The sequence below is a fragment of the Lepisosteus platostomus genome, chromosome 9, assembly GCF_059453375.1.
Source record: "Lepisosteus platostomus isolate fLepPlt1 chromosome 9, fLepPlt1.hap1, whole genome shotgun sequence".
NCBI classification, from domain to species: Eukaryota; Metazoa; Chordata; class Actinopteri; order Semionotiformes; family Lepisosteidae; genus Lepisosteus; species Lepisosteus platostomus.
The window spans coordinates 17,487,401-17,511,245 of NC_142619.1; the positions used below are offsets into that span (position 1 = coordinate 17,487,401).

General features: G+C 35.6%; 1 protein-coding gene and 1 long non-coding RNA gene across 6 annotated transcripts in view; one reads left to right on the forward strand and one right to left on the reverse strand.

Annotated features, from left to right (window-relative positions):
- Positions 1-21,752, forward strand: part of LOC148654576 (tetraspanin-9) — a 195,763-nt gene extending 174,011 nt beyond the window's left edge. For all 5 annotated transcript variants that reach the window (XM_088647049.1, XM_088647051.1, XM_088647050.1 and 2 more), the window contains 6 exons: positions 2,674-2,865; positions 3,726-3,800; positions 12,403-12,504; positions 13,339-13,470; positions 16,334-16,417; positions 17,584-21,752. In XM_088647049.1, the coding sequence (XP_088503175.1) occupies positions 2,674-2,865; positions 3,726-3,800; positions 12,403-12,504; positions 13,339-13,470; positions 16,334-16,417; positions 17,584-17,655 (657 nt within the window). In that variant the 3' untranslated portion in view covers positions 17,656-21,752. The remainder of the gene's footprint in view (positions 1-2,673; positions 2,866-3,725; positions 3,801-12,402; positions 12,505-13,338; positions 13,471-16,333; positions 16,418-17,583) is intronic.
- LOC148654577 (uncharacterized) overlaps positions 1-23,845 on the reverse strand; it is a 157,901-nt gene that overhangs the window by 21,190 nt on the left and 112,866 nt on the right. Inside the window, exon 2 of the long non-coding RNA XR_015941496.1 lies at positions 14,631-14,926. This is a non-coding gene — a long non-coding RNA (uncharacterized LOC148654577). The remainder of the gene's footprint in view (positions 1-14,630; positions 14,927-23,845) is intronic.

A 23,845-nucleotide genomic window follows, 5' to 3' on the forward strand; every position in this document is an offset into this window, starting at 1 on the left:
ATGTATTCTTTAGCTATTGGAAGCTGTGATTAAAATAGCTTAAGAAGATCAAGCGGTTTTGTGAGGATCAGCTTTATGATAACACATGACCAATCGTGAGCCATGATTTTGGCGTTGTTAGGATTTGAAAGGCTGGATTTCTCAGCACGTTTGACATTTGGGCAATAAGCTTATAGGCATAATGCATGTACAGATCAGGCAGATGGGGGTGACTTCATAATCACTTAAGGTAGGCAAACAAAGAACCAGCTCATAGACTAAGCATTAACAGGCTTTAATAAGAGTGTTATCCTTCTTCTTGGCCTTAGCATTAAATTAAAATTTAGGTCAGGGAATACAAATGAGGTTGCCAGTCAATCTATGTTTTGGATGTTCTGGTATGTACACGTTAGAAAATTAAAAAAAAACACCAAACAATGGTCTTTAAAGTAAATTAACATATTTTTCATTAAGTACTATCCCTGCAGTCTCATGTGCTTTAACTACCCATCAATTATGCTTACTTTGGAACCCCAAAGCCACCAGCAGATTATTTGAAGTGGAATACATCTTTATCCACAACATTTCTTTCATTTATTAGATAATAAAACCAGAGTTTTCAGAGAATTAACCACTTTTTTAAATGCTAGCAATTCCAAAGCCAATTAGTGATAGTGAGATTTGTTTGCTCATTTAAATAAAATCCACGAATAATGAAGCTTTGTGACCTCATTTTAAACCATCACTTTAAAAAAGAAGCTGACATACATGTTCCAGCAAGGCTCTTGGATCTCAGTAGCTGCTTGTTTTTATTCTATTTTTCGAGACCACTGAGGCTCATCTGAGACAAAGTCAAAAATAACTCTAGTATCAGAAGCTAAATTTGTTGCACGCAAAGAATTGTCTTGCATTTTGTTTTTAAAGTCAGTGCTGTCTGTTTTTTTTAGCATACAGTAGATTATTTTTCTTAATCATTCACCTTCTTGACAAAACTATTGGCATTTGATTGAGGTTTCTGTTTTTGTAAAACATATGATGACATTATAGATCAACTTGAGATCAAAATGTTGCCAATTTAAAAAGGCTCTATATAAAGTAAAAGTTCTTATAAGGTCATGAAAGCATTTTCATTTCTGAACAGTATTTTTTTATGTGAAGGTTTATAAAAAGATTAAGAATCTATAACTCTCTGTGGAGTCAGTCTGGTCTTTATTTACATTATATGTTCTGTGTGTCTGGGAGTCACTGAGGGAATTTAAAGAAAATGTTCATTCAAAGGTTATGTGATTTCCTTATTCAATCCAAGTGGTCTCAAAAATATCCATCCCTTGAGATTTTATGACATTGTTTTTGTTGTGGGAAAGTATATTGTAGATTTATGGTTCCCAACTCTGAAGGAGTAATTTCTAAGTTACACAAATAAAACCTAATAGACACAGGGAAAAGTACTGCATTGAATGCATCCAGTTCAATATCCCGACAATTATTATTTGTCAGAAAAGGGAACCCTTAAGATACAGTAAACTGTTTCCCGAGATTAAATGTGTGTAAATTTCTAATAAATTCCTACTATCCTAGTAAATTCCCAGGGAGAGGACTTCAATAAGATTTCTCAGCTCTTGAGTTCAGGAGCAAGTTTGTTCTTTGGATCTGCCTCCGAGCGTCCTATTTAAAAACTTCACAGATTTAAATGTGCTGCATCCTAATGGCATATAATTAACCTCCAAGTCATAAATCTTTTTTCACATTATGAAGGTCCAGCAAGGAACCACTTAAAAAAAGATTAAAAAAGACACCTGGTATATTTATTTTATTCTGTTAATAAAATACATTTTAAGATTTGTGAGTGGGAAGTTTTAAGGGAACCATTTGTAATGTAATTGAAGGTGGTTTCATTAGGGCAATTAACCAACAGGTTTGGTGATGTACAGTACAGTATACAGTAAGTAGTCATTCAACCATTCAGTAACACATGAAAGACATGAGTATTGAGTTTCAAATGTGTTTGAAATTGGATGGGTATAGACATATAGTTTAAGTTTTGAAGTTCTTAAATGTGTATGAATATTATATTTCAATTTCAATTCTAGCTATGAACTGTGCATTACAGACATTAAAATGTTTGAATGAAAGAATGGTTTATGAATGATTTCCATTCCTTCTGCTCACTCCTTCACTATGATTTCGTATTCACAAGGTTTCGTCTGATATCTCAGTCCATTAGGTGGAGAGGAAATGTCATAATGTCCCTCTTAATTTTTCACTAACTCTTTAGCATTCAAGCAACAATCCTGTTGTAAAGATCAAACTGTCTGGCTACACATCTTCATGATGGATGAGGAAAGTGTATCAATGGAACATTTTCATTTACCGATCATTCACACACAGACTTTAATGTAAAATCATATGGGTTGTAAATGTGTGCGTTTCAAATTACTTGTACTGGGGGGACAGTAACTTTAGGAGAAGTGCACCACCTAGAGGGACTGTTTTTGGCTCCACTTTACCTTACTGTGCTGGTATCAGCCCAGTACTGTAAGTCCAATTTCAAATATTTTTTTTCGTTTGTCAAAGTACATTTAACAAATTAACAGCTTTCAGGCCTGGGAAAGCCATCCATATTGCAAAAACCGTGTGACAAAATATTGTCTCCTTTAAAAATTGATAATGTTTTTTCTTCCTGCCTCTCTGTAGCTGTGTGGCTGTGGGCTGCTGGGAGTAGGAATATGGCTGTCAGTGTCACAGGGCAGTTTCGCCACCTTCTCGCCCTCTTTTCCCTCGCTTTCCGCCGCCAATCTGGTCATCGCCATTGGCTCCATCGTCATGGTGACCGGGTTTTTGGGATGCCTGGGTGCCATAAAGGAAAACAAGTGCCTCCTTTTGAGTGTAAGTTGGCTTCTTTTAGATTACCCAGAGAGTGATAACAGGTCTTGTTTTAGTAAGTTGGACACAGAAGTTAAATCATCATAAAAACCAAGGTGGAAATGAAAACAAAAATGAAGCTACGCATCTTTGAACAGATAAAGCACATACAGTACCAGCTTCATTTTGTGCTCATGCACTTCATATATAGTATCTGCTGTATATACCTAGATACTTTTGTTTTAAAATGCAGTTAGAATAATAAATAAATAAAATTGTATCTCCAAAAAGTATTGACCATCTGTTTGAATTTGTGATAAAAAAAATTGTCATGTTAGTCATTGTTTCAAACAGTTTTGTAAGTGCAGGTTCTTTATAGAGTACATACAAAATAGAGTATATATTTATATAGTAAAGTTCAATTCAATTTCAAATGAATTTGAATTTTCTAATGTAAATGTCCTTAGGATAGAGTATCACTGAGTAGTGCTAGTAACAAAAGCATTGATTAAGAATGCAAGCAAATTATTCATCAGTTGTGGTAGAAATATACATGTGTAAATTATGATGTTTTATCAGGTGTATTAATTCAGAATTAGGTGTACAGGTGTTAAAAATAGTTACATCTGCTGCAGATTTGCTGTATTTCAGACTACATCCATTATAGAAAGGAGAACTGTGTGCAGTTGTCAAAAGGTGTATCATTAATCACAGACATTTCTTTATTGAAATTTGCAGCACTACCACATAATAGTTTACATTTATATTAAACATTGTTCTAGACTACTTTATTGTTTGTTAAAGATATATAAATATTGAAAATTCAATGAAAGCAAACGATGTATTAGTAAAGCCTGAGAATGTCTGTTTTTGTTTTCTTTCAGTTTTTCATTGTTTTGCTGATCATCCTCCTGGCAGAGCTGATATTGCTGATTTTGTTCTTCGTTTATATGGACAAGGTAAGAATATTTTAATGTCACTTCTCCTGCATTGAAGCACCTGGAATATGCGCAAATTCTTAATTCATCAAACTTTATTAAGTTTTTAATTTTCTTAGATTATGCTGTTCAATTAAATATTACGTACAGTAACTAAGAACATGGACATGATGAACTTCTTTGGTGCATCTTTTTTACCCTTTTAAAGTGTGTTTTGTGATGTTAGAAATGTTTTTGTACATTTCTAATATTCCTGCACATAATTTTTGAAACTGGTTTTCAATGTAAGCAGAAGAATTAAGACCCTGCAAAAATGCAGAACTGCTGATGAAGCCTTGGAGATAGAAAGAAAACGTGTTTATGCCACACCACAGGCAACTTTTAAATCATGTTCTGTTCAGAGTGTAATCATTGCTTTCAATCTGCGGAAAATGGACAGGTGACTCTGCTGTGTGTAGTTTACAGTTGATTTCTCCTTGTGGTCACGTGGGATTTCCCCAGGTACTCGTGCATTTTTTGGGTTGCTTCAGTATGCTTCCGCATTCCATAGACTTGAAGACATGTAGGCTGGGTTTGATTGGCAACCTGAGAATCCCCCATTCAAAAGAACCCGGGAACCCCTGGGCTCTAATCATGGATTTGTCATAGAACAGAGCCATGTTGTCCTCAACAGTTTGACAGGAAGTTAAAGCCAGACACAGGCCACAGTCAAGAGTCACATAACCTTATCAAGATCAATGGGGGGGCGCAAGAGTCATGATGCTCATCCTGACTTCATTGAGTAGATCCTGTAACCTCACATGCCGTCCTTTCTATGATAACAATCTAGCAGAACAGTGCACATCCTTGTGCTGCTCGTGTGTCAACAACTTTTTACAAGATCAGAATGTAACACCCAAAATGTGTGAGATAACATGTGACAGTTCAGAGGCCAGTAAACAGGTACTACTTTATATGTGCTTGTCCAGGCTGTTTGAAAGGAATAGGCCAGACTCCCGCAAGAAATTAGATTCTGCTGCTTCCAGATCCTCTGTTGACAAATGTCTGATCATTAAAATGTGAATGTACCTTCTACAAAAAGATTTGATGTTTCTGATTATAACTTGTGTTGCAGTTATAAGTGATTAATTTATTTTGTTGGTCAGTATAGTATTTAAATAAAAGGATAGTCACAAATAGTAAAATCTTTGCATTTTTGTTCATTAATTTAACTTAATTTTAAGTTTGTTGTGGGTCATCTTCACAGAATAGTGAACCCACAGAATTCTACAGTATCACAATCCAACTTGTTCTTCCCTTTAGAAAGGTTCAGAATTGGAAGAATTTCATACTCCAAGACCTAAGTATCTCACATCCGAGGAATGTCAAGCTGTGGTTAAGGTTTTAACTTATCTTCCTTGTAAATTAATTAAGAATCAGATTTTTTTAAAGTTTGTATTGTGCTTTAGAGCTACTTAATTGCTTGCTCTTAAGGTCACTGACATGCCCTTGAAATGTGAGGCAAGCCTACACAATCGAGCTCAATCAGGCCAATTGGCAAAACATAATTGTTTGCAGGCTTCTCCTGCTCTCTTTGCTTCTTACACAGTGTTCAGGCAGCTTCTAGAAAGGGTTTCCCATGACCTTTCCCTTCACCCCTGGCTTCTCAACACAAGGGGTTACTTTAGAATAAGCAATATTTTTAATTCAGAGGGGTAAACAAAGCCCCCAAGATTATCGACAGTCATGTGAACCTAGGAATAAATGTGACTGCAAGTATCTTTAGCCCAAGAGTACAAAGTAAGAATGCTATAATGTTAAATAAATGACTGAAATGAATCTTTTTTGCTAACATTGTGCAGCTGGCAATTACAGTTGTCACAAAGATCATTGTCTGAGCCCAAGTAGTTCTGTTATGTGTGTTGCTATTACTATAGTGCTATATGCTGTTAGTAAAATATATATGTACAGTATATACTATCCAGTATATACTTTATATTTGGGCTTAAAAAATGAAGTTTGCTGCTGTACAAACAGCTTTTTGCTGTTCTGCTTTTTTAAGTTTGTTGTCACTATTAGACAGGCACTAAATTGAAAAATAACCATAAGCAATTTGCGATTTTTCTTGTAAAAGAATGCATTTGGCCTCAGTATAAGTAATACCATTGTTGAAACTAATCTTAGGTTATTGTGGTTATCTGTACCAATATCATGTTCTGTTATATTGAAATGAATACTGGAGTGTACCCATTTTCCCCATAGTATATGTTGGCTTGTGGAATAAATAGCAGCTGCTTACAAAACCATTTTTATCAGGCCCCGTGTGACAAAATAATTACACAAATAACGAAACAAACAGCTGTGTTTATATACTCCATTTTATGCTTGGTGTTTGTCACAGTATAATGAATGCTTAAGTTAAGATTGCTCATTTGGACATTTTAAAATCTACATCCAAGTTTGTAGAATGCAGTTTTTTGAACTTTGTCTTTATTTCTTGCTTCCAAACTGGGCTCCCATGTGATCTGTTTATTAAAACCCATCTCCTGAGTGCATTTTGCATCCTTGAGACTTTCCTTAATTTACTATTTTGAATTGTATTTCTAAAAAACCAATAGCCTTTTCTTGTCGCATTCTAGCTTGTGTCAGTGACAACTGAATACAATTGTAATTTTGCTTGCGAAAATAATATATAGTTTCAAGCTTTGTATTTTCTCATGGTGTTCACATTATGCCATTGGTGTTAAAAATTCTATCAAATGGGTTTAAATGAACATTATTTTTACAGTCTCAAAAGCATCTTTTACACATGTGCATTTATGTCAAAATAACATAAACATATTTCCATCTGTACTTCCATATCAAGATAATGTTTATTTTGTGCCTGAAATAATGGAACATGAAAAAATGTCATTAAGTGTTCTGGCTAAATCTGCAAAATCCAATGGAGATGTACACAGTCTGGCCTCTCAGAATTTCACCCTTCATTTGGTTAAGAAACTTCTCACCTGATCTGCATGTATTCAAGTGCTGTGAACTCTTGTGGTTCAGGGGTGGACAAATTAGCTCCCATTCTATAGGCGAAATGCCTTGGGATCTTTTAGAATGAAAGACACTATACAAATGCAAGCAGTTATTTTAAATAATTTAGTTGCCATGATGTTTATTCCATTTTTAAGACACAAAGTATTAAAGAGCTAGGCTCTTCATGTAAAGCATCTGTGATTTCTCAGTCTTTTCTAAGTGTATGAGGATGAATGTTTATTTTTGTTGTTATTCGATCTTAAAATTACATGTCATTTATTAATGAATGCACAAGTAATATTGATTTGTACATACCATTAAATGAAATGAAACATTAATAGTTGCAGTAGCTGGCTATGTCCTTCATAAAAAATGTATGACCATTAAATATTTCAAGGGCTAAATTTCAGAACAGAGTGAAACCTTTATATTGCTTGCCCTAGCAGGGCTCTTAAACAAGCTGAAAATCATGGCTTCATCAAAATCATCTAATATTCCATTAATATTGTGTAGTATAAACTACCAATTTCAGATAAACTTGTACTTTGTGTTCTGTTGTGTAGTAGTTGGCCATCTGACGATAACAGATGGTAAATCCAAAGAGGTGATTAGATGATCTATCTTTAACACTGTGGCCTTATTTCCAGTATGCTTTTGCAATTACAGAACAAAATAAAAGCATATTATTATCTAATTTGTTACAATCCTAGAAATCCAGGTGTTCCTATTTCACATTGGAATAGCTACAGTGCATCTTGGTTTATTCAAAGACAATACAGTTTAATTTCACTTATACTTTGTTTGTCACTTGGCAATATTTGGGGAAATATGACAGGTTCTTGTCCATGGAGGCAGGGTCCTCAGATATCTTTCAGTCTGATTTCCCAAGAGCACTATTCAGGGAAGTAAATATTGCTCACATTAATTATCATAACAGCACTGTAAACTACAGTGGCAAAATCAAAACCCTCAATCAAAACTTAAACCCTGTTGTGGCATTGGAGATGAAAGAACATGGCTGTCAGGCTTGATTTCAGACCATCTGATGCTCTTATGGTTGGGTATCTTCTTTGTTCAGACCTCGTCCTGAGCAACAGATATGAGCAAGGACAGGCAATGTATTGTGAAGGCAGGAGCATGTGGATCTTTTGGATGTATGAAAGGAATATGAAAGAGATTTAAAGTGTAAAAAGCAAATGTATGGACATCATCACCTAAATCGCCCATGTGACTTGACCTCGAATTTCTGTTGTACTGAGCACTGTGAATTGTACTAAAGTGCATTTGATGCAAATGTCTTATAAGTTACTGATTTTATAACCAGGTATGATTACATCATAGATTGATCAGAAAGTAACAAGTAAATTATTTTTTAATGTATTTGTTGTGGTAATTCATTGTGCATTACCAAGATCTTTTGTTTTATACACATTTAAAAGGATTTTATACTAAATATTGTTCATATGGTAGTTCCCAAAGTATTTTGTCATTGTAAGCTTAAAGTTATGAAATGATAATACTTATTGAATATACTTAATGTTAAAACTTTTTTAACATTCCAAAAAACATACAAGCAGGACATGTCATTATAAACAGCACCCTTAGTTAGAATATGAAGTAAAAGTGACATCTTCCAATCTTCCAAAATGCTGTATGTTAGCCATTGTCACACCTCATGGTTCATGGTTCGCTTTCCTCATTACTGCACCTATCCAACAGTACGCTGTTCACTGCCTTAATGGACCAGAAGGTTGTCTGCAGGGATTAAGTCTTTGAGTGGAGTGTCCAGAAAAGCACTATATAAGTGTAAGCTATTATTATTATTATTATTATTATTATTATTATTATTATTATTATTATTATTATTATTATTACGTGTGGAAGTGGGTTACCCATGACATCAGCACCAGGCTTTTGCCATGCTACATTGCACCAGTAGGGCAAGTGATCCATTTTACTAGGGTTACACCAGTCAGATAAAGAGGGTAACTGACTTTCTCCTTTGCTCAAGATGTTGTATTCCAGTCACACTGCATCCTGTCGTGATGAAATGAACATTGCACTTTTGAGATTCATGCGATTTCTTGCTGTATGTGACAGCTCTGCTCCCTTGAGTTCTGTGTCCTCAAGCCACTCTGTAATTGTTAAGGCTGGGGCACAGCAGGGTGCCTTACTTCACTTATGGCTAAAGTAAAAATATCAAAAGTTATTGCATCATTCAGCACATGTTTTACACATTAAATAACATATTTATTATGAATATATGAAGAAATGTATCTAACATAGACTTCAGGTGGAAGTGAAGCGCACATCTTTTTCTAGTTTGGATATTGTTCTGTTTCTTGTGGGAATTGCATTTTTAGCAAGGTGTGATGCTCAAAGGTGACAAGAAGTGATGTCTTCTTATTCTTATTCATTCTATTTGACTGCCAATCAAGCAGTCAAATTGATTTGTTGCCAGTAAGGTATACTTACTGTTTTCTCAGATACAGTATAATACAATGCGTTGGTCCTCAAGGCAAAATCCTTTTATGTTTTGAGTTACAAAGTTTAAATCATGCACTGTTGGCACTCTTTTCATTTGGGGAGAAAAATGTGCAGATCATTTTGCTGGGAAATTGTAAATGTTATTATAGTTTTCATAACTATTAGATAACTTGTTTTTCTCAAGGTGAGATGGCCTTTTCTTTTTTTACTATTTTGTCATTTGAATATGTTCAGGCACAAACAACCTATTAATTCCTTTCTATTAATAAATATAACTATTTATCAATATAATTCTATATAGTGCATGTAGAAAATTGGATAGACATGGTGCTTATTTTGTTTTCATAGTTCATGTTACTACCTGCTCTGAAGCATTTATTTATAACCCTGCTTCAATGCAAACTTGGATATACATTTTTAGAACTGTAATTTAATTTAAACATTAAAACATTATTATGTTTAATGTGGTAGAGTTGTTCAAGAAACATTTGTCTTTTTGTGCTAATTTTCTGAGCTTTGCATATCCTTCTTTAACAAATTGACCCAAATTTTTCGGGTGTACATTATTTCTTTGTGAAAAAACAACTTTATCGTGACGTGCACTGACAGAACCTTTTAATGAGCTTTAGTAATTGACATCAATGTCACAGTCTATGTATTTTCAACTTCAATATTTATCTTAAGCATTTCATACATACAGAATATCCAGTTTGTTTAGAAAGAAGCTTTTCATGAAAATCATATAAAACAAGTTTAAAACGTATTAACGATTCCACAGTGTTGGGACTGCCATCGCCAACAAAAGGTAATCTTACAATTACAGTGAAATACAAGCAGTATTAACCATTGCCATGTTCTGATATGTTCTGATATCAATGCATGACAGAGGTCATTTTTATGATACAAATATATATTTTTTAATTTTAAATATAGTAAATAAACGTTGAAAAGTTAAAAAGGTTTTAGTTATCAATATTTTATAACATTTAGAATGATGGTTTTGTTTTTTAAACTAAATTTACAGTGAAGTACAAAGGCTTTAGAATAGAGAGAGAATATCTTCATATAATCTTGTGGCTCACAACCTCATTCTGGCAACATTGACTGCTAGCATACATGTAGTTTGCACAGACACTGATTTTGAAACTATTGCCTTAGGCTGCTCTGTTTCGGTCTGGATTTTAATGTCAGGAGTTCAGACAGCTCCCATATTTTATATCAAAGTGCAGAAGATGAAACACTAGTGGCTTTACACCCTGAAATACCCATGGCACTTTCCAGGTAACTTTAAACATCTCCAAACACTGTGGTGAAAGAAGTGATTCATAATTTGACTCTATGGAGTTTTTTTAAAAGTTAGATGACCAGTATCTTCTTGTTCTCTATTGATATGTTAGGTGAAGTCTTTGTTTTGTATCTTTTGCAAATAGAACTTTGCTGCTTTTGTCTTCATCCCCCCCCCCCAGTTTTAAAGTCACATTTACCTCAGAGAGGTTTCTCACTGCTACACATCATGAAATTCAAGGGCAACATAAATAATGCAGACTGAAACCGAGACCTAAGCAAGGCTGGGCCTTAATCAATACTAGGATGGTAGAGCTCTAAGGAAAAAGATGTTGCTGCTCTAAATGGTGTTGGTTGGCCTGTAGGTGGTGACAAATGCCATACAGTGTGACGTAGTACACAGTGCCTTAAGAGGTGCTATTTTTTAGTTGAAAAATTAAACCAATGTCCTGACTTATGGGTCATTAAAAGACACCAAGGCACTATTTGTAAAACCAGGAATTTTAGCCATGGGGTTCTGGTTAGATATCATTCTGGATTGCACAGTCTGGCCTACCTACAGTAAATGCTCCTACTTGATACAAATGGTGAAGTGATTTCCCATTTGTCTGTAGTGCTTACATATATGTAAAGAGGATCCTTTGGGATGAAAAGTGCTAAATAAATGCAACTTAATTATAATGAAGTCAAAAGTCGTGTAAACTGTTGCCCGCATTGTCATCTGTTACCAGCGAGGAAAGGGAACAGAATTGAACATTCCAATTCATTACCTGTCCTTGAGAAGAGTGAATCTAGGCCTTATCTGCCCTCTGTTTGAAACTGCTCATGGGTCCCAACAGAAGTTCCAGTTTGACATGGTAAAATAGTGGTTCAGATCACCTGCTTGTACCTTTGAATTAGTTGTTTCACCCTGGTTACTCCAGTTCATGCTGCTGTAAAACTGGGTGCCAGCATTGTGAAATGGGGCTGGCAGCTCACCCATGAGTGTGTCTCTGTCCATTTCACCTCGCCTTTCTTAAATATATATACAAGTACCTTGTAATAATAATGTATGCTTTGAAATGATGTTTACTTTTTCCATGTCAATAGTGGAAACTTGCCCAAACACTTTTACATGTTTACTGGACATCTTGAGCTTCTTTCTTTCGATGAAAATAAAAGATGCACATTCATTGCAGTATCATGCATGTTTATGAATTGATTTGTGAGAATTGTCTGCTTTTAAATTTCTGCTTTGTAATTGTTTTGTACATTTATTTTGAAAATGCTTTGAATCTGCTGAAAGTGCCAACACAGTGGCAGCCAGTGTCATTTTCAACAAAAATTGTTTCCGTCTACTAACTAGGAGTCTTTGATTCTCTTGAACAATTAGAACCTCAGGGCAATGAACATTGAACTGTTAATCTGTATGAGTATATCTCATTAGAGCTTCTGCTTAAATACTTTACTGATTATTCTGTTGGCCTCTTGTGAAGAGGGGAGCCACTGGAGTTCTAATGCGATCAGTAGATCTCTTTTATTTTTTATGTAATTTCATTACAAATAAGCATAAAAGTTTCTAAGGCCATTTATATTAACCTACATTTAAGTTGGTATTATTTATACATAAAGCATCAAAGTGTTCGTAGCATTTGTGACTTTTTGATTTTGCTTTGATTTTAAACTAATGTTTCAAATTAAGAAAAGGAAAAGTGGAACTTTCATTTAAGGACAGGAGCTAGGAAAACCACTTTCATTCTTTAAAAGAAGCAGAATTGAAGTCAAAAGATTTTTCTTGTAAAGTTGGCTATAAAATGTGTATTTCACAAAACAGTGGTTTAATTATCTGGCATTGTTTCCTACATTACAGGTGAGCGAGAACGCAAAGAAGGACTTAAAAGAGGGACTTTCTCTGTACAACACAGAAAACAACGTTGGTTTGAAAAATGCATGGAACATCATTCAGGCAGAGGTATTTTGGAAAATATTAGTAGCTTCATGTCATGAATATAAAATAATATTATAATATAATATGTTGGTGTTTCAGCAGTAGAGCATACGGTATAGATAGCTTGATCCTGAAAATCTCATTCTTGAGATGTCGCAAGTGCTTGCTTGTTTCACTGTGTATCTGTATGGTATACTGTATTCTACTTGAGGTTTGCTGGAGATCAAGATCTTTAGCTAGAATTTCACTATTATTCACATTATAAGCTATGTAGTCTGTGTGTGCATATTTGGTATCATTACATAATACTGAAATCATGCAAGTGCAGTTAGTATATATTGTGGCAGGGTAATACATCAATCATCATCTCTAATACATCAATCATCATCAACTCTAATACATCCTTTGCATGTAATTTTAAAAAGCTGTGCTGCAGTATTAAAAGGTGCAGCTTTTTTATAATTTATTTTGCCCTTACCCACTATTACTCCAGCAGATCTTATTTAATTGTTAAATTATCAACCTTGAACATCTGTTCACAAAGCCTAGACTCTGTTGTGGTCCAGAATCTTTATGATTAACTATCAGCAACAAATCTGTTCATTGCAATGAAAACAACACAACAAAATCTAAAATAAATCTTCATAAAAGCTCTATAGGCTTTGCATTGCAATCAATGTATTAATTGTACAGGATGTTTCCCAAAACAAGGCTGAAAAACATGTGCCTTATAATATTCAAACTAGAGAGAGAATAGAGACATTCTCTTCTAATAATTAGATGCTGTATATGCTGTACATAAGCTATGTGGAAAACTACCTATAAATTGTAAGCCATTGTACAATACTGTGTCTGCAGTGGAAATGCTGTGGAGTGACAAGCTACACTGACTGGCATGAAGCTCTGCAGGCCCCGATGGTGCCAGACCGCTGCTGTCAGGAACACTACCAAGACTGTGGGCGCAACTCCACCAACATGTTCTGGCAACGGGTAAACATCTGCAGTGCAGTCCTTGATTCTTGTAGAGCAGTGGTTCTCAAACTTTTTGGACCAAGTACCACCCCTAATCCAACCAAAGTATCCAAGTACCACCTACAAGTCATCATCTCATAGGAACCCCAGAAATTATCAATGACCAACATGAGCGCATGTGCACACACACTCACACATACATATAATAAATATTATAATAATAAACTTTGTTTGATATATTAAAATGTGGCTTCTCAAAGTGTTTTACAGAAAAAAAAACAACACATAAAAATAAAAAAGCACCATTTCAGTGAGAGGGGTGAGCCTGTTTAGTCAAGCAAAGCAGATGTGAATTAATTTTTCGAGCCTTGGTACAATTCACAACAGTCTAACAGATTTTAAATCGTCAGGCATTTTCTTGACGGCAAAGGTCTCGCGGTGGATGTTGCAATGAAACCATTAATTTCTGGAGCAACCTCTCTAATTCGTGCAACTACACCGCTGTGTCGGCTTGTCATTGCTCTAGCACCGTCTGTACAAACTCCGACACATTTTATGCCATTCTCTTCGATAAATTCATTCAGAAGCTGAAATACTTGCTCTCCTGTAGTTCCTGTTGGTAGCGGCTTACAGACCAGAAAGTCCTCTACGGGACGTACCCTCAAACTCGTATCTAACATAAACGAGCAAATTGGCCAAATCGACTACAGACTAATCTAATTGCAGTGAAAAACATCTGCTCATCTTAACGCGCTCTGTCAGCGTACTTTTGATATAATCCTTCTTTTCAATAATTCTATGAATGACTGTGTCTTTCGGGGGGGGAGGGGGGGGCAGCAGGTCGAGCTGTTCAGCAGCTTTTTCTCCACACATAATAGTGTGGGGCTTACCTGCTTTAGCAATCCGCAAGCTTGCATTTTTCCACGTTTCCATTTTTATTTCAGTGTTTAAGTATTTATTTCATGCGCATGGGAGAGAAACACAGAGACGCTCTGTGTATTTTTCTCAAATTAACTTAGAACAGTTCTTAAATATTTTTCTGTTATTTTTCACGCTTTCCTGTGCTCACAAGATTACCAGCGTTCGTAGCACGCATTTCTATGCATTCCTATGTTTACAACGTTGGCTTTGTTCCAAAATCACGCACATTCTCCTTTCTCCCCGTTTGCTGAAGATACAGTAGCTTTTTTTAAATACAATTGGTCACTTGCGTCCGTAGCACGCATTCCTATAGAGTGGTATAGAATTACAGAGTATCTCTTGTGTCCACTGAAGTATTAGCGCGCACTGTATTGTAGTACATAGGCTGTGTATTCGACACGTATAAAAATACAAAATATGAAAACCCGTCCCGATTTTTTCAGCGCACACAACACAGTTCCAGGGTCATTTGGCGTACCACCTGGCGGCACGCCACATACCACTGCCGGTACGCGTACCACAGTTTGAGAACCACTGTTGTAGAGTATTGCCACTTAGGATGGTTAGTGTTGTAATGTGCCCTCATCTGGCCTTGATTTGGGATTGTGAAAATGGGATGGTAAGAAACTGCCTGGTGCCTTCAATTTTGTAGTTGCTGATAGATTCACAAGTACACTAAACAAGGCTGAGGGAGCCTAACACACTAACTGCACTTACAGACAGACAGATACCGACAGACAGAAATACAGAAATCCGAAAAAGATCACAACGTTTTGGCAAGTGAAAATCAAAATAGCTGTACAGGAAAGATTAACAAAATAAATCTAAACACAAGTTCTGGCACTCCCAGCACGTTTCCATTTCTTTTTGACTGTAATGGTTGTCTGCCTGTCGTTCTGGTGTATGCATTTATTGACCTGGCACTTGCTTGTGTATATTTTTTTCTTTATTTGCCTCATGTGATTTTAGATCACTGCATCAGTCCATAATAATCACACAGTTCTTAAACACTTGAGTTGGATATTGAGAAGCAGCTTTGTAGACTGACACCAGACACCCTGCCTTTAGGCCTGTCTATCACAGGTATCTACTCTCTGAAATCAATTAAACCTGCAAAAAACGTTTTTCATTCGTTCTGACACTGGGGATTAAATACTGACAGATTGGTGCCACGTATGATGTTTTTCTGTTATTTAGAAATTATTATTTTATTTTATTAAAACATTCTGCTATTGTTTACGTTGTTTTGAATTTTGGTTTGTATTGTATTGCCCCCATGTTTTATCGGGCAGACTTTTAGAGTCTCCAGGAGATGGAAATTATTCTTAATTACCCACAATTATCATTTTTATAGGAATTATTCCAAAATCCAAACTTGTGTTGTAATACAATAGTTTATATCAAAACACATTTTATTTTGAAATAAACTAAGAACCCTGAGTATGCTAACTCTGTACTGAGTTTTCGTAAAACTTTTTTTTTTAATGTTTCTATGTCTCAGGGAGAGGGGGTCCCCACATCTTTATCGTTTTCGCTTTCCTGTGGGGAGTCTTCCTCGGTGGCACTGGGAGCACATGAAGAAAAGCCTGTTTGTGTTTGCTGTCTGCGAAACACAGTTACATAGAAAAATTAGTTTCATATTCCCATGTATAACCTCCACCAAGGACAATGATAACATCAGAAGTTATGCAGTGATACATTCTTTATCTAAGCTGTTGTGGTCTTTTGTTAAGCAGAAGGTTGTTGTATAATCTCTGCAATGTATTATTACATATATAACTGATGACTATATCATAAATCACCTCAGCTGACCAGCAGTTGTGCTTAAGGTTGTAGAAACACAGTTACAAAGCACCTGCAAAAGAAATAATATTTTATTCTTTATATAAATTGTTCTGCTTATTTGCATTCCGTCTTTTCCATTGTTGAGCACTAAGCCTTGTTTGCTTTTTCCTCACAGGGCTGCTATGAGAAGGTGGAAGAATGGCTGGATGATAACAAACATCTTTTGGGCACCATTGGGATGTGCATCTTAGTAGTACAGGTAAATGCGCGAGGAATTAGATAATGACAGCGTGCTCTTGGTTAACAAAGACAAAGACACTCACACATGGCTGAAAGTTAAGTGTTAGTTTTATCTTTTAATTGAGACATTGGTCTGTTTAATGTGAATTCTAAACAAAGGTGCTGATAAGGCATCTTATGCAAATATAAAACTTAGATCACGAACTGATGTGCTGGTAAGATATCTGAAGCCTGCTAAAAAAGCTTTAAAGCAAACTTTTACCCCTGTAATTCTCTTCCCTCTATACTGTATGTACACACAAATGCAAAGACAAAAAGTGAAAGTTATCTCTTTTCTTTGATTTGGGTATAATGTAAAGAATTTTTTTTCACTGTGATTCCCATATGGAACTTGCAGTTAAGAATTGTTTTATAATTGATAGTCCCATAAAAGACTACACCTGAGCCAGAAAAGAGGAAAGAGTTACTGTTCCCTCTCCTGATCGGCTATGGGAAAAGCTGTTATGTGAAATTATGTATAGCAGAGATATGTTTGAACTTATTTTACTACTGCTATGGCGAGAATACATCAATATGTCTTGTGTCTTTTGTATGATCTAACATGTCCTGGATTAGAAACCCTGATGGGAATTCTCAGGGTATTTCCTGATGGAAATTTAATGGCAAAGGGCTTTTTCCTTCCCAAAAGGTTGTAACATTGTTTTGACTTTCAAAAACTTACAGTTTTCATTTTTTACTAAAGCTGTTTTGTCATGTCATACTTCCAAACAGTGGAAGAGGTTAAGGGATAAACCTGAGCTTCACAAACATCCTGCTTTCTGTACTGCATGACCCCCATGTGTATGTGCAATGAACATGTTCTAAGCATTGTGAGAGTTGCAAACAAAACTTCTTTAGTCAATCTTTCTATGTGCATACAGTACCCAGCGAACGTATTAGGCAAAGTTGAGTATCTCTTTGTGGCAAGTGCATGAAGCCTGTGATCCACTGAGCTCACCAAAATATTTGTATATCATTTGAATTGCTTTGCCAACCTTTTTACAGTCAATACCACTGGTAGTGCTGCATGACCTGGCCTGGCCATGCTTCACAAATGAGTTAGTGTTCTCTGGAGCATTGGGTAGTCCTGTCTTTCTCCATTTTCTAACACATACAGTGGTTAACAATCCCTTTATTATTTTTCAGATTCTTGGCATGGCCTTCTCCATGACTTTGTTCCAGCAGATCCATAGAACTGGTAAAAAGTATGATGCCTAGCACACCTGCGCACAGAGTATCCTTGTTTGTCACAAGGTCCAGAGGACAACCAAGCATAGCCCAGCTTCTCTTCCTACACCTCTTGCCAGGCACCAAATGTCCCCATTATTATACAGATTACAGGTCAATTTCTACTGTTTTGTATTTGCATTTACAGTTTATTTGCCAAAGAGCTGAACTGAAATAGGGTCTGAAAGAAAGAGGGCATGGACTATTGACAATGAACTCTACATGGCTATCTTTTCCTGTTTCATTTTTGTGGCTGTTATTTTTCTTTTGCCTGACTAACAGTGTTAAGAAAGGAAAAAAGGAATGGATTGCTTTACTAATACACTTCTTAAAAATGCAAATCAAAAGTAAAGGGACTCTACAGAAAAAAACACCACTAAAAATCTCAAAGGTCTATGGACTTTTGTGTTGGTGATATTCTTATCCTGGGTGAACAACTGAAGGCTAAAATTTAGCATGCTAGTTTTTTTCTACTCAATGGATAACTTTGTATTTTAAAATGGAAAAAGAAGTCATTTTGGATACAATCCTCAAATTTTTAATTATTTCTTTAATACTCAAATTCAACACACCAGTGTTTGTTTTGGGGGTATTTTAATGATTGGCAGAGGGGTTGAATGTACTGAAAACAATATTGTAGGTCAAAATTAGAACTCTCAATGTGAAAAACAGTTTTGGAAATGTACACCCTGAACTGCTTTTAGCCTTGCTGAGAAGTGTTCACTTTTATGGTCACTTAACATTCTACTGAAAGAGTGTGACTTGACACTGAGACTGTAGTTTATTAATTACTTCCTTTTCCAGTGTGCCCACTGCAAAATGCACATTCCCTCTTCATAAAAGGAGTTATCCACCAGGCTATGGATTTATATTAAAAATCAAACTATGTGTTGTATGCATCCAATTACCTTTATCCCTTTAAAATAAGTTGTGAACTGAAGGTTTTAGTTGGTGCTTTACTATTACAAATATTAGTAGGAATATTCTGTCCATCTTGTGTGATTATTAGGACATTTGCTATGAGTTTTTACCAGAATAGCTGAACCTTAAGATGAATTACTGAAATTGTCGTCTTCAATCATAAATCATTAAGTATACATGGAAAGATTTCAGTTTGCAGTCAAGCCACCTCAGAAGTCATTTTGTTCAAGTGGGGAAAGAAGAGTTGAATCTCAGGTCCAGCAAGACTCATCATTTGTGTTGTAAAGCCAGCAGTTGTTTATATTACATACTTCAGCAATTTTGTTTTATTTCAGGTCCAGGTCATTCTTTCTGCATCAAACAGAAATGCCACAGAGCTTATTACAGTGTGCATTTCCACAGACATTCCTGCTAGAAAACTTGAATATATACCTCTAGTTTGAATGCTGCTTGAATTTTAAAACCCTTTTCTGATTCAGTCACAGAGGGGGGTGGGGAGGAGTGGTATTCTTATTGTTTCATAACGAAGGAACATTGATAAGAAACATACGATGAGGAGAAACGATACGGGTTGCAAAAAAGTCATCATGATTCTGCAAGCACCTTAATTGTTCTGTCCTTGTACTGTGCCTACCGTTAGAACTTGCAGGCTAGGAAGAGGAGGTGTCTTTCTGCAGCGGTGGAGGGGAAAGTTATTTCTTCATGGACAGGGAGTTCAATCAGTAATTGTTCAGCCTGTTGTTTGCATGTGTTAAAAGATAGTGATTGAAAAATTGGCTGGTTGTTTACTTCAAGAACTGGGAAACTGGGACCAGAAGTGACTTTGTTCTTAATTTCATCCTGGGAATGCAGAATAAATTATGGCACCAGTAAAAACTGCTTTGGATGATGTATTGAAGAACTTTGACACTGAGCAAGTTTCGCTGCTACTTGGCAAGTCTGTGACTATGTTGTTCAAAGAAAGGCAATATAATATAAAGTAAATAGTGTTTAGTTCATCACTTATTTGGGACACTGCTGTACATGCTTTACTCTAGTGTGGGAGATCTTGCTGGAAGGCCTGAAAGATGTTAGTGGATTGGAAAACAATGATTTACAAAAAATGCTGATAAATTCACTTTTGTACTTTGTGGTAAGGGACTGACACCATTTCACAGCCACCTTAGTGGAGTTTGAATCCTAATGCATCACACAGTATTTCTGTCACAAAAATTTGCCATTTGTTCTGTAGAACACACTTCACATATCACACAGATTGCATCACATATAATATAAGGATGAATTAAGTAAACTTCCAAAGTGATGCACAGCTGTTGCTAAAAGACAAGGTTTTATTTACAGTGTTACTCCATCTCTCACAGTCGGTTCCCAGGAGATGCCACATTTAGAGCAGATATTGTATTTTTTACACTGTGGCAGCTGCTTTTTTGGTAATTAAACATCCTTTACTAAGCGATAAAAACCAGATCTGACGTTAATATTTCAGTTTGGAATGACTTTACTGTCAGTTCTCAAAGTTAGGTTCATGATGATCACCTATGCACAGTTGCTAAAGAAATTCAGTTTTCAAAAATGAAAACGTGCTTTCCCTCACTTGAGCAGGATTTCTGTGGCACATGAAGTGGCAAGTGAAATTTTATTCAAACATGTCCGAGCTGTTGGGATTAAAGAGACATTCAGTATCTTATAATTCTGCATAAAGAGCTTGAATTGAAGACAACAATTATTGTGTAAATGTATATATAATTGTATTTGTCCATACATGAACATGCAGTCTAACTTGTCATTTTCTTTTGAATAAATGAACTGCTAATATTTTTATATTCGAAGTTTAAAATTGCTATGCCTGGAGTGGCTGATTAAGACCCATTTTTACATGTTCATAAATGGTCAAAAGCAGCCTTAACTGCCATCAAGATATATATATATATGACTTCTTAAAATAATAAATAATACCAGCTGATAATCAAAACTGCTAAAACAATTTCCTTCATACTATTTTAATGTCAAAATATTGTATACAGTATTTCAACAATTATTTCAGTTAGGAAAGGAATTTAAAAAAAGCTCTGTTACAGTTCTTTGCTTTTTAAGTTTTATTTTTTTACAAGGAGTGCGTTTTATTTACAATGTTCTTTATTCTTCAGATCTAACTTGTATTTCTTGTAGGACAAGTTGTTTTCTCTCGTTACCTTGAAAGTTTTCTACCAATAGCCTATGCCTGTTGTTAAACCAAAATGTAACATCTAATTATGGGCGAATTTTATGTAAATGTGCACCAGAACAGGGAAAAATCAAGCAATCTGTTACTTTTAACACAGCTCTTCTATTTTTTACTTCAGTTTTTCTTTTTATATGTTTTACTGCTTAATGTCTCTCTGTTTGAAAGCAAATGGCTAGACAAGTTTAGCATATTTTGTGATATTTCCTTGGAAATCCAGAAAAAATGAATTAATGAGGAATACCTCATTGTGGAAAATGATGGTTACAAGAAGCTGGTATCCCTCCTTTCTTAAAAAGCACAATGTTTTAAATGATGGTCATTTTTGGAAATACGAGAATTTGAGATCTGTGGAGCTGGTAGAGCCAAATGAGAACAATAAACTGCTTCTGGTACTTGTAACAGAAAAGAGAAAAATGCAAAGGGGATTTTTCCCCCAATTTTGTACCCATTATGTAAATTGTAAACCGATCTAATATTGTATTATATAGTAAGACACATGCAAACTCAATAGATATACTGTACACATAGGAATGTCACTCCTTACATATCAGCAACCTTTTGAAATAAACATGAAACGCAGCTGTGCTGGGGTAACCAGCCATATGTAATGCAAATCCCATGAAATCCTGTTGTAAAATTTTTACACTGTAGCTTTGAGTTCATTGGACTAGAAATATCAAATCAGATCAGTCTTTTCTTGCTGGGTGTACACAGTCATTAACAATGACTTGCAATGTAAATGTGACTTGGAAGCAGAAGGTTTTCTGTTTTCCAGGACTAGTGAGTGCTGTTTCAGAAATATGACATTTTAATGAAAGTCTTCAAAATTAGAAAACTCTTAAATCTGTGTTGGCAACCAACATTGCTTCATACCCGTAATGAAAAGACTGATCTCAGTTAAGTTTTATGTAACCGCCAAAGACAATAAAGGAATTAAAACATTTTTTGTTTTTGTATTTTTTATTCATTTATTCTTACAATTCAGAAACGTAAAAATTGAGTATTTTATCAATGTTGTGATTAACTAGATATAGTTTTTAAGTATTATACTAAAGAAAGTTTTATAGACTGTTCAAAAAAGCGTTTTGCTCAAGTTACTTCATTTAATTATTGTATGTATACACAGCCACAAAGAAGAATAAATACCCATCATATAATTTTCTTTGTGAGGTTGTGAATAAGCACAAGGAATGAAGAATTCTTGCCACCTGCTACATTTTCTAAAGTTTATATTAAGCCTTTAATAAAAGTTGGTCCCACATCCTAAGTGTTGCCATGTACAGTCTACATTTTCATGTACTCTGTTTTGGTCGGTGCTTGGCAACAGTATTATTTCACTTACCTTACAATGTCATTGTAATTGAAAAGCACTCCAAATATCTGAAACAGTCCAGTACGTCTAATTTTAAAGGAAAGTGTCATAAACAAAACTTAGTACAAATCTATTGCCTTCCAAATTATTTTTTTAGAGGTTAATATATTAATTTCTTTGTTGCTATTGTGGAATTCTGTTTTAGTAAGGTTGTACTTAATCATGCATAACTGGTTTCAGAATTGTTTCTTGGGACAGAAATTTGTTATTTCGACTCTGAGCCTGGGCTTACTCTCAAAGGGAGCACAGCAAAAGAGCAACACCAGCTTCTTTACAGCCCTATAGCTCTGGCATGATCACTTTATTTTAGCAAGAGTGCAGAAACTGGAGAAATATTTTTTTCTTGTTGTGTAAAAAAATAAAAGACCTAAAAAAGGTCTAAGGAAATTCAGTTTTCATAGTATTTGTACCATTGGAAGTAACATACAGGAATATTTTTGTACCAAGCTTATTACTCATGGTTTAGACAGATTTGAAACCTTAATATATGTTAGTTCATAGGAATGAATGTGCCATTCCATTCAGGATATGTTCCACACAACTGTTCCTTCTATGCAAAAATACCTACATTAGCCTTTGTACAGATAATTTTGTATTAGTAAAACAAACCAAAATAAAGTGAACTGAACCTACAGAGCATACTGTTTTCTTTGTTTTCCAGTTTTTCTATCCATTTTCTAAATACTTCTTCCACTTCAGGGCCGTAGGGTTTTTTGGGACTGTGGGTGGAAATCGGAGCATCCCGAGGAAGCCTGTAAGAGCCCGGGAAGGACGTACTGGCTCCAGAAGAAATAGCACCCTGGAACTGAAACCAGGACCCCAGTACTGTGAGGCTGTAATGCTAACCACTTTGGCACTCTGCTGCCTCATGGATCACTCATGCGTACAAACTAAAATAGTGGAAGATGAGGGTGGTATCTGAATTTTAATGTTGTTAATTCATACCTAATGGTGAGTGACATGTCTTCACAGAAATACAAAAGCAGAATTCTCTTATCATGACTCCATTGCCCACTTTGAGTTGAGTATAATTTTCTCTCCATTTCTTGACTTTAATGACAGGTATTTAATAATGTCTCAAGGAAAATGCTGATGCTCTGTGTGGATGGTTTTCGTGTGTTTCACGTGTTGACACTAAACTGTTACATACTGTATGCCCCAAAAAACTGCCAAGTTGTCATGGGGGGGGAGCTCATATTTCTTTAACAAATTCAGGTTGTTTGTATCTGAGCAGTTGAATAGCAAATTGTGTTGATTTCAAGAATTTATTTAATTTTTCTAGATTTCTTGCCCCGTACAAACAAAGCAAGTACCTGAAGGGAAATACCACAGAAGGCATGATGTGAACTGGTGCTATAGTCGTTAAGAATGTACTACGTTTTTTTTTTCTTTAGCTTTAGCACAATGTTTTCTGGCAGAGGTCCTGGATACCCCTGTCAGGCTTGCTTTCACTGGAGCGCTGCTGAGCGTTGCCGTGGCAGCTGACCACACCTCTACTCACTTGTCAGTCAGTGCTGATTGCCATGGATACGTGATCAAACCAGAGAGGTTGTACAGTATATTACTGTGAGCAACAACCACGCCTGCCTCAGATGGTTCAAACTACTTAAGGTATAGTATGCTCTGACAAGTGTCTGGGCTCTGGTGTAGAGTTTAGCTCTAAC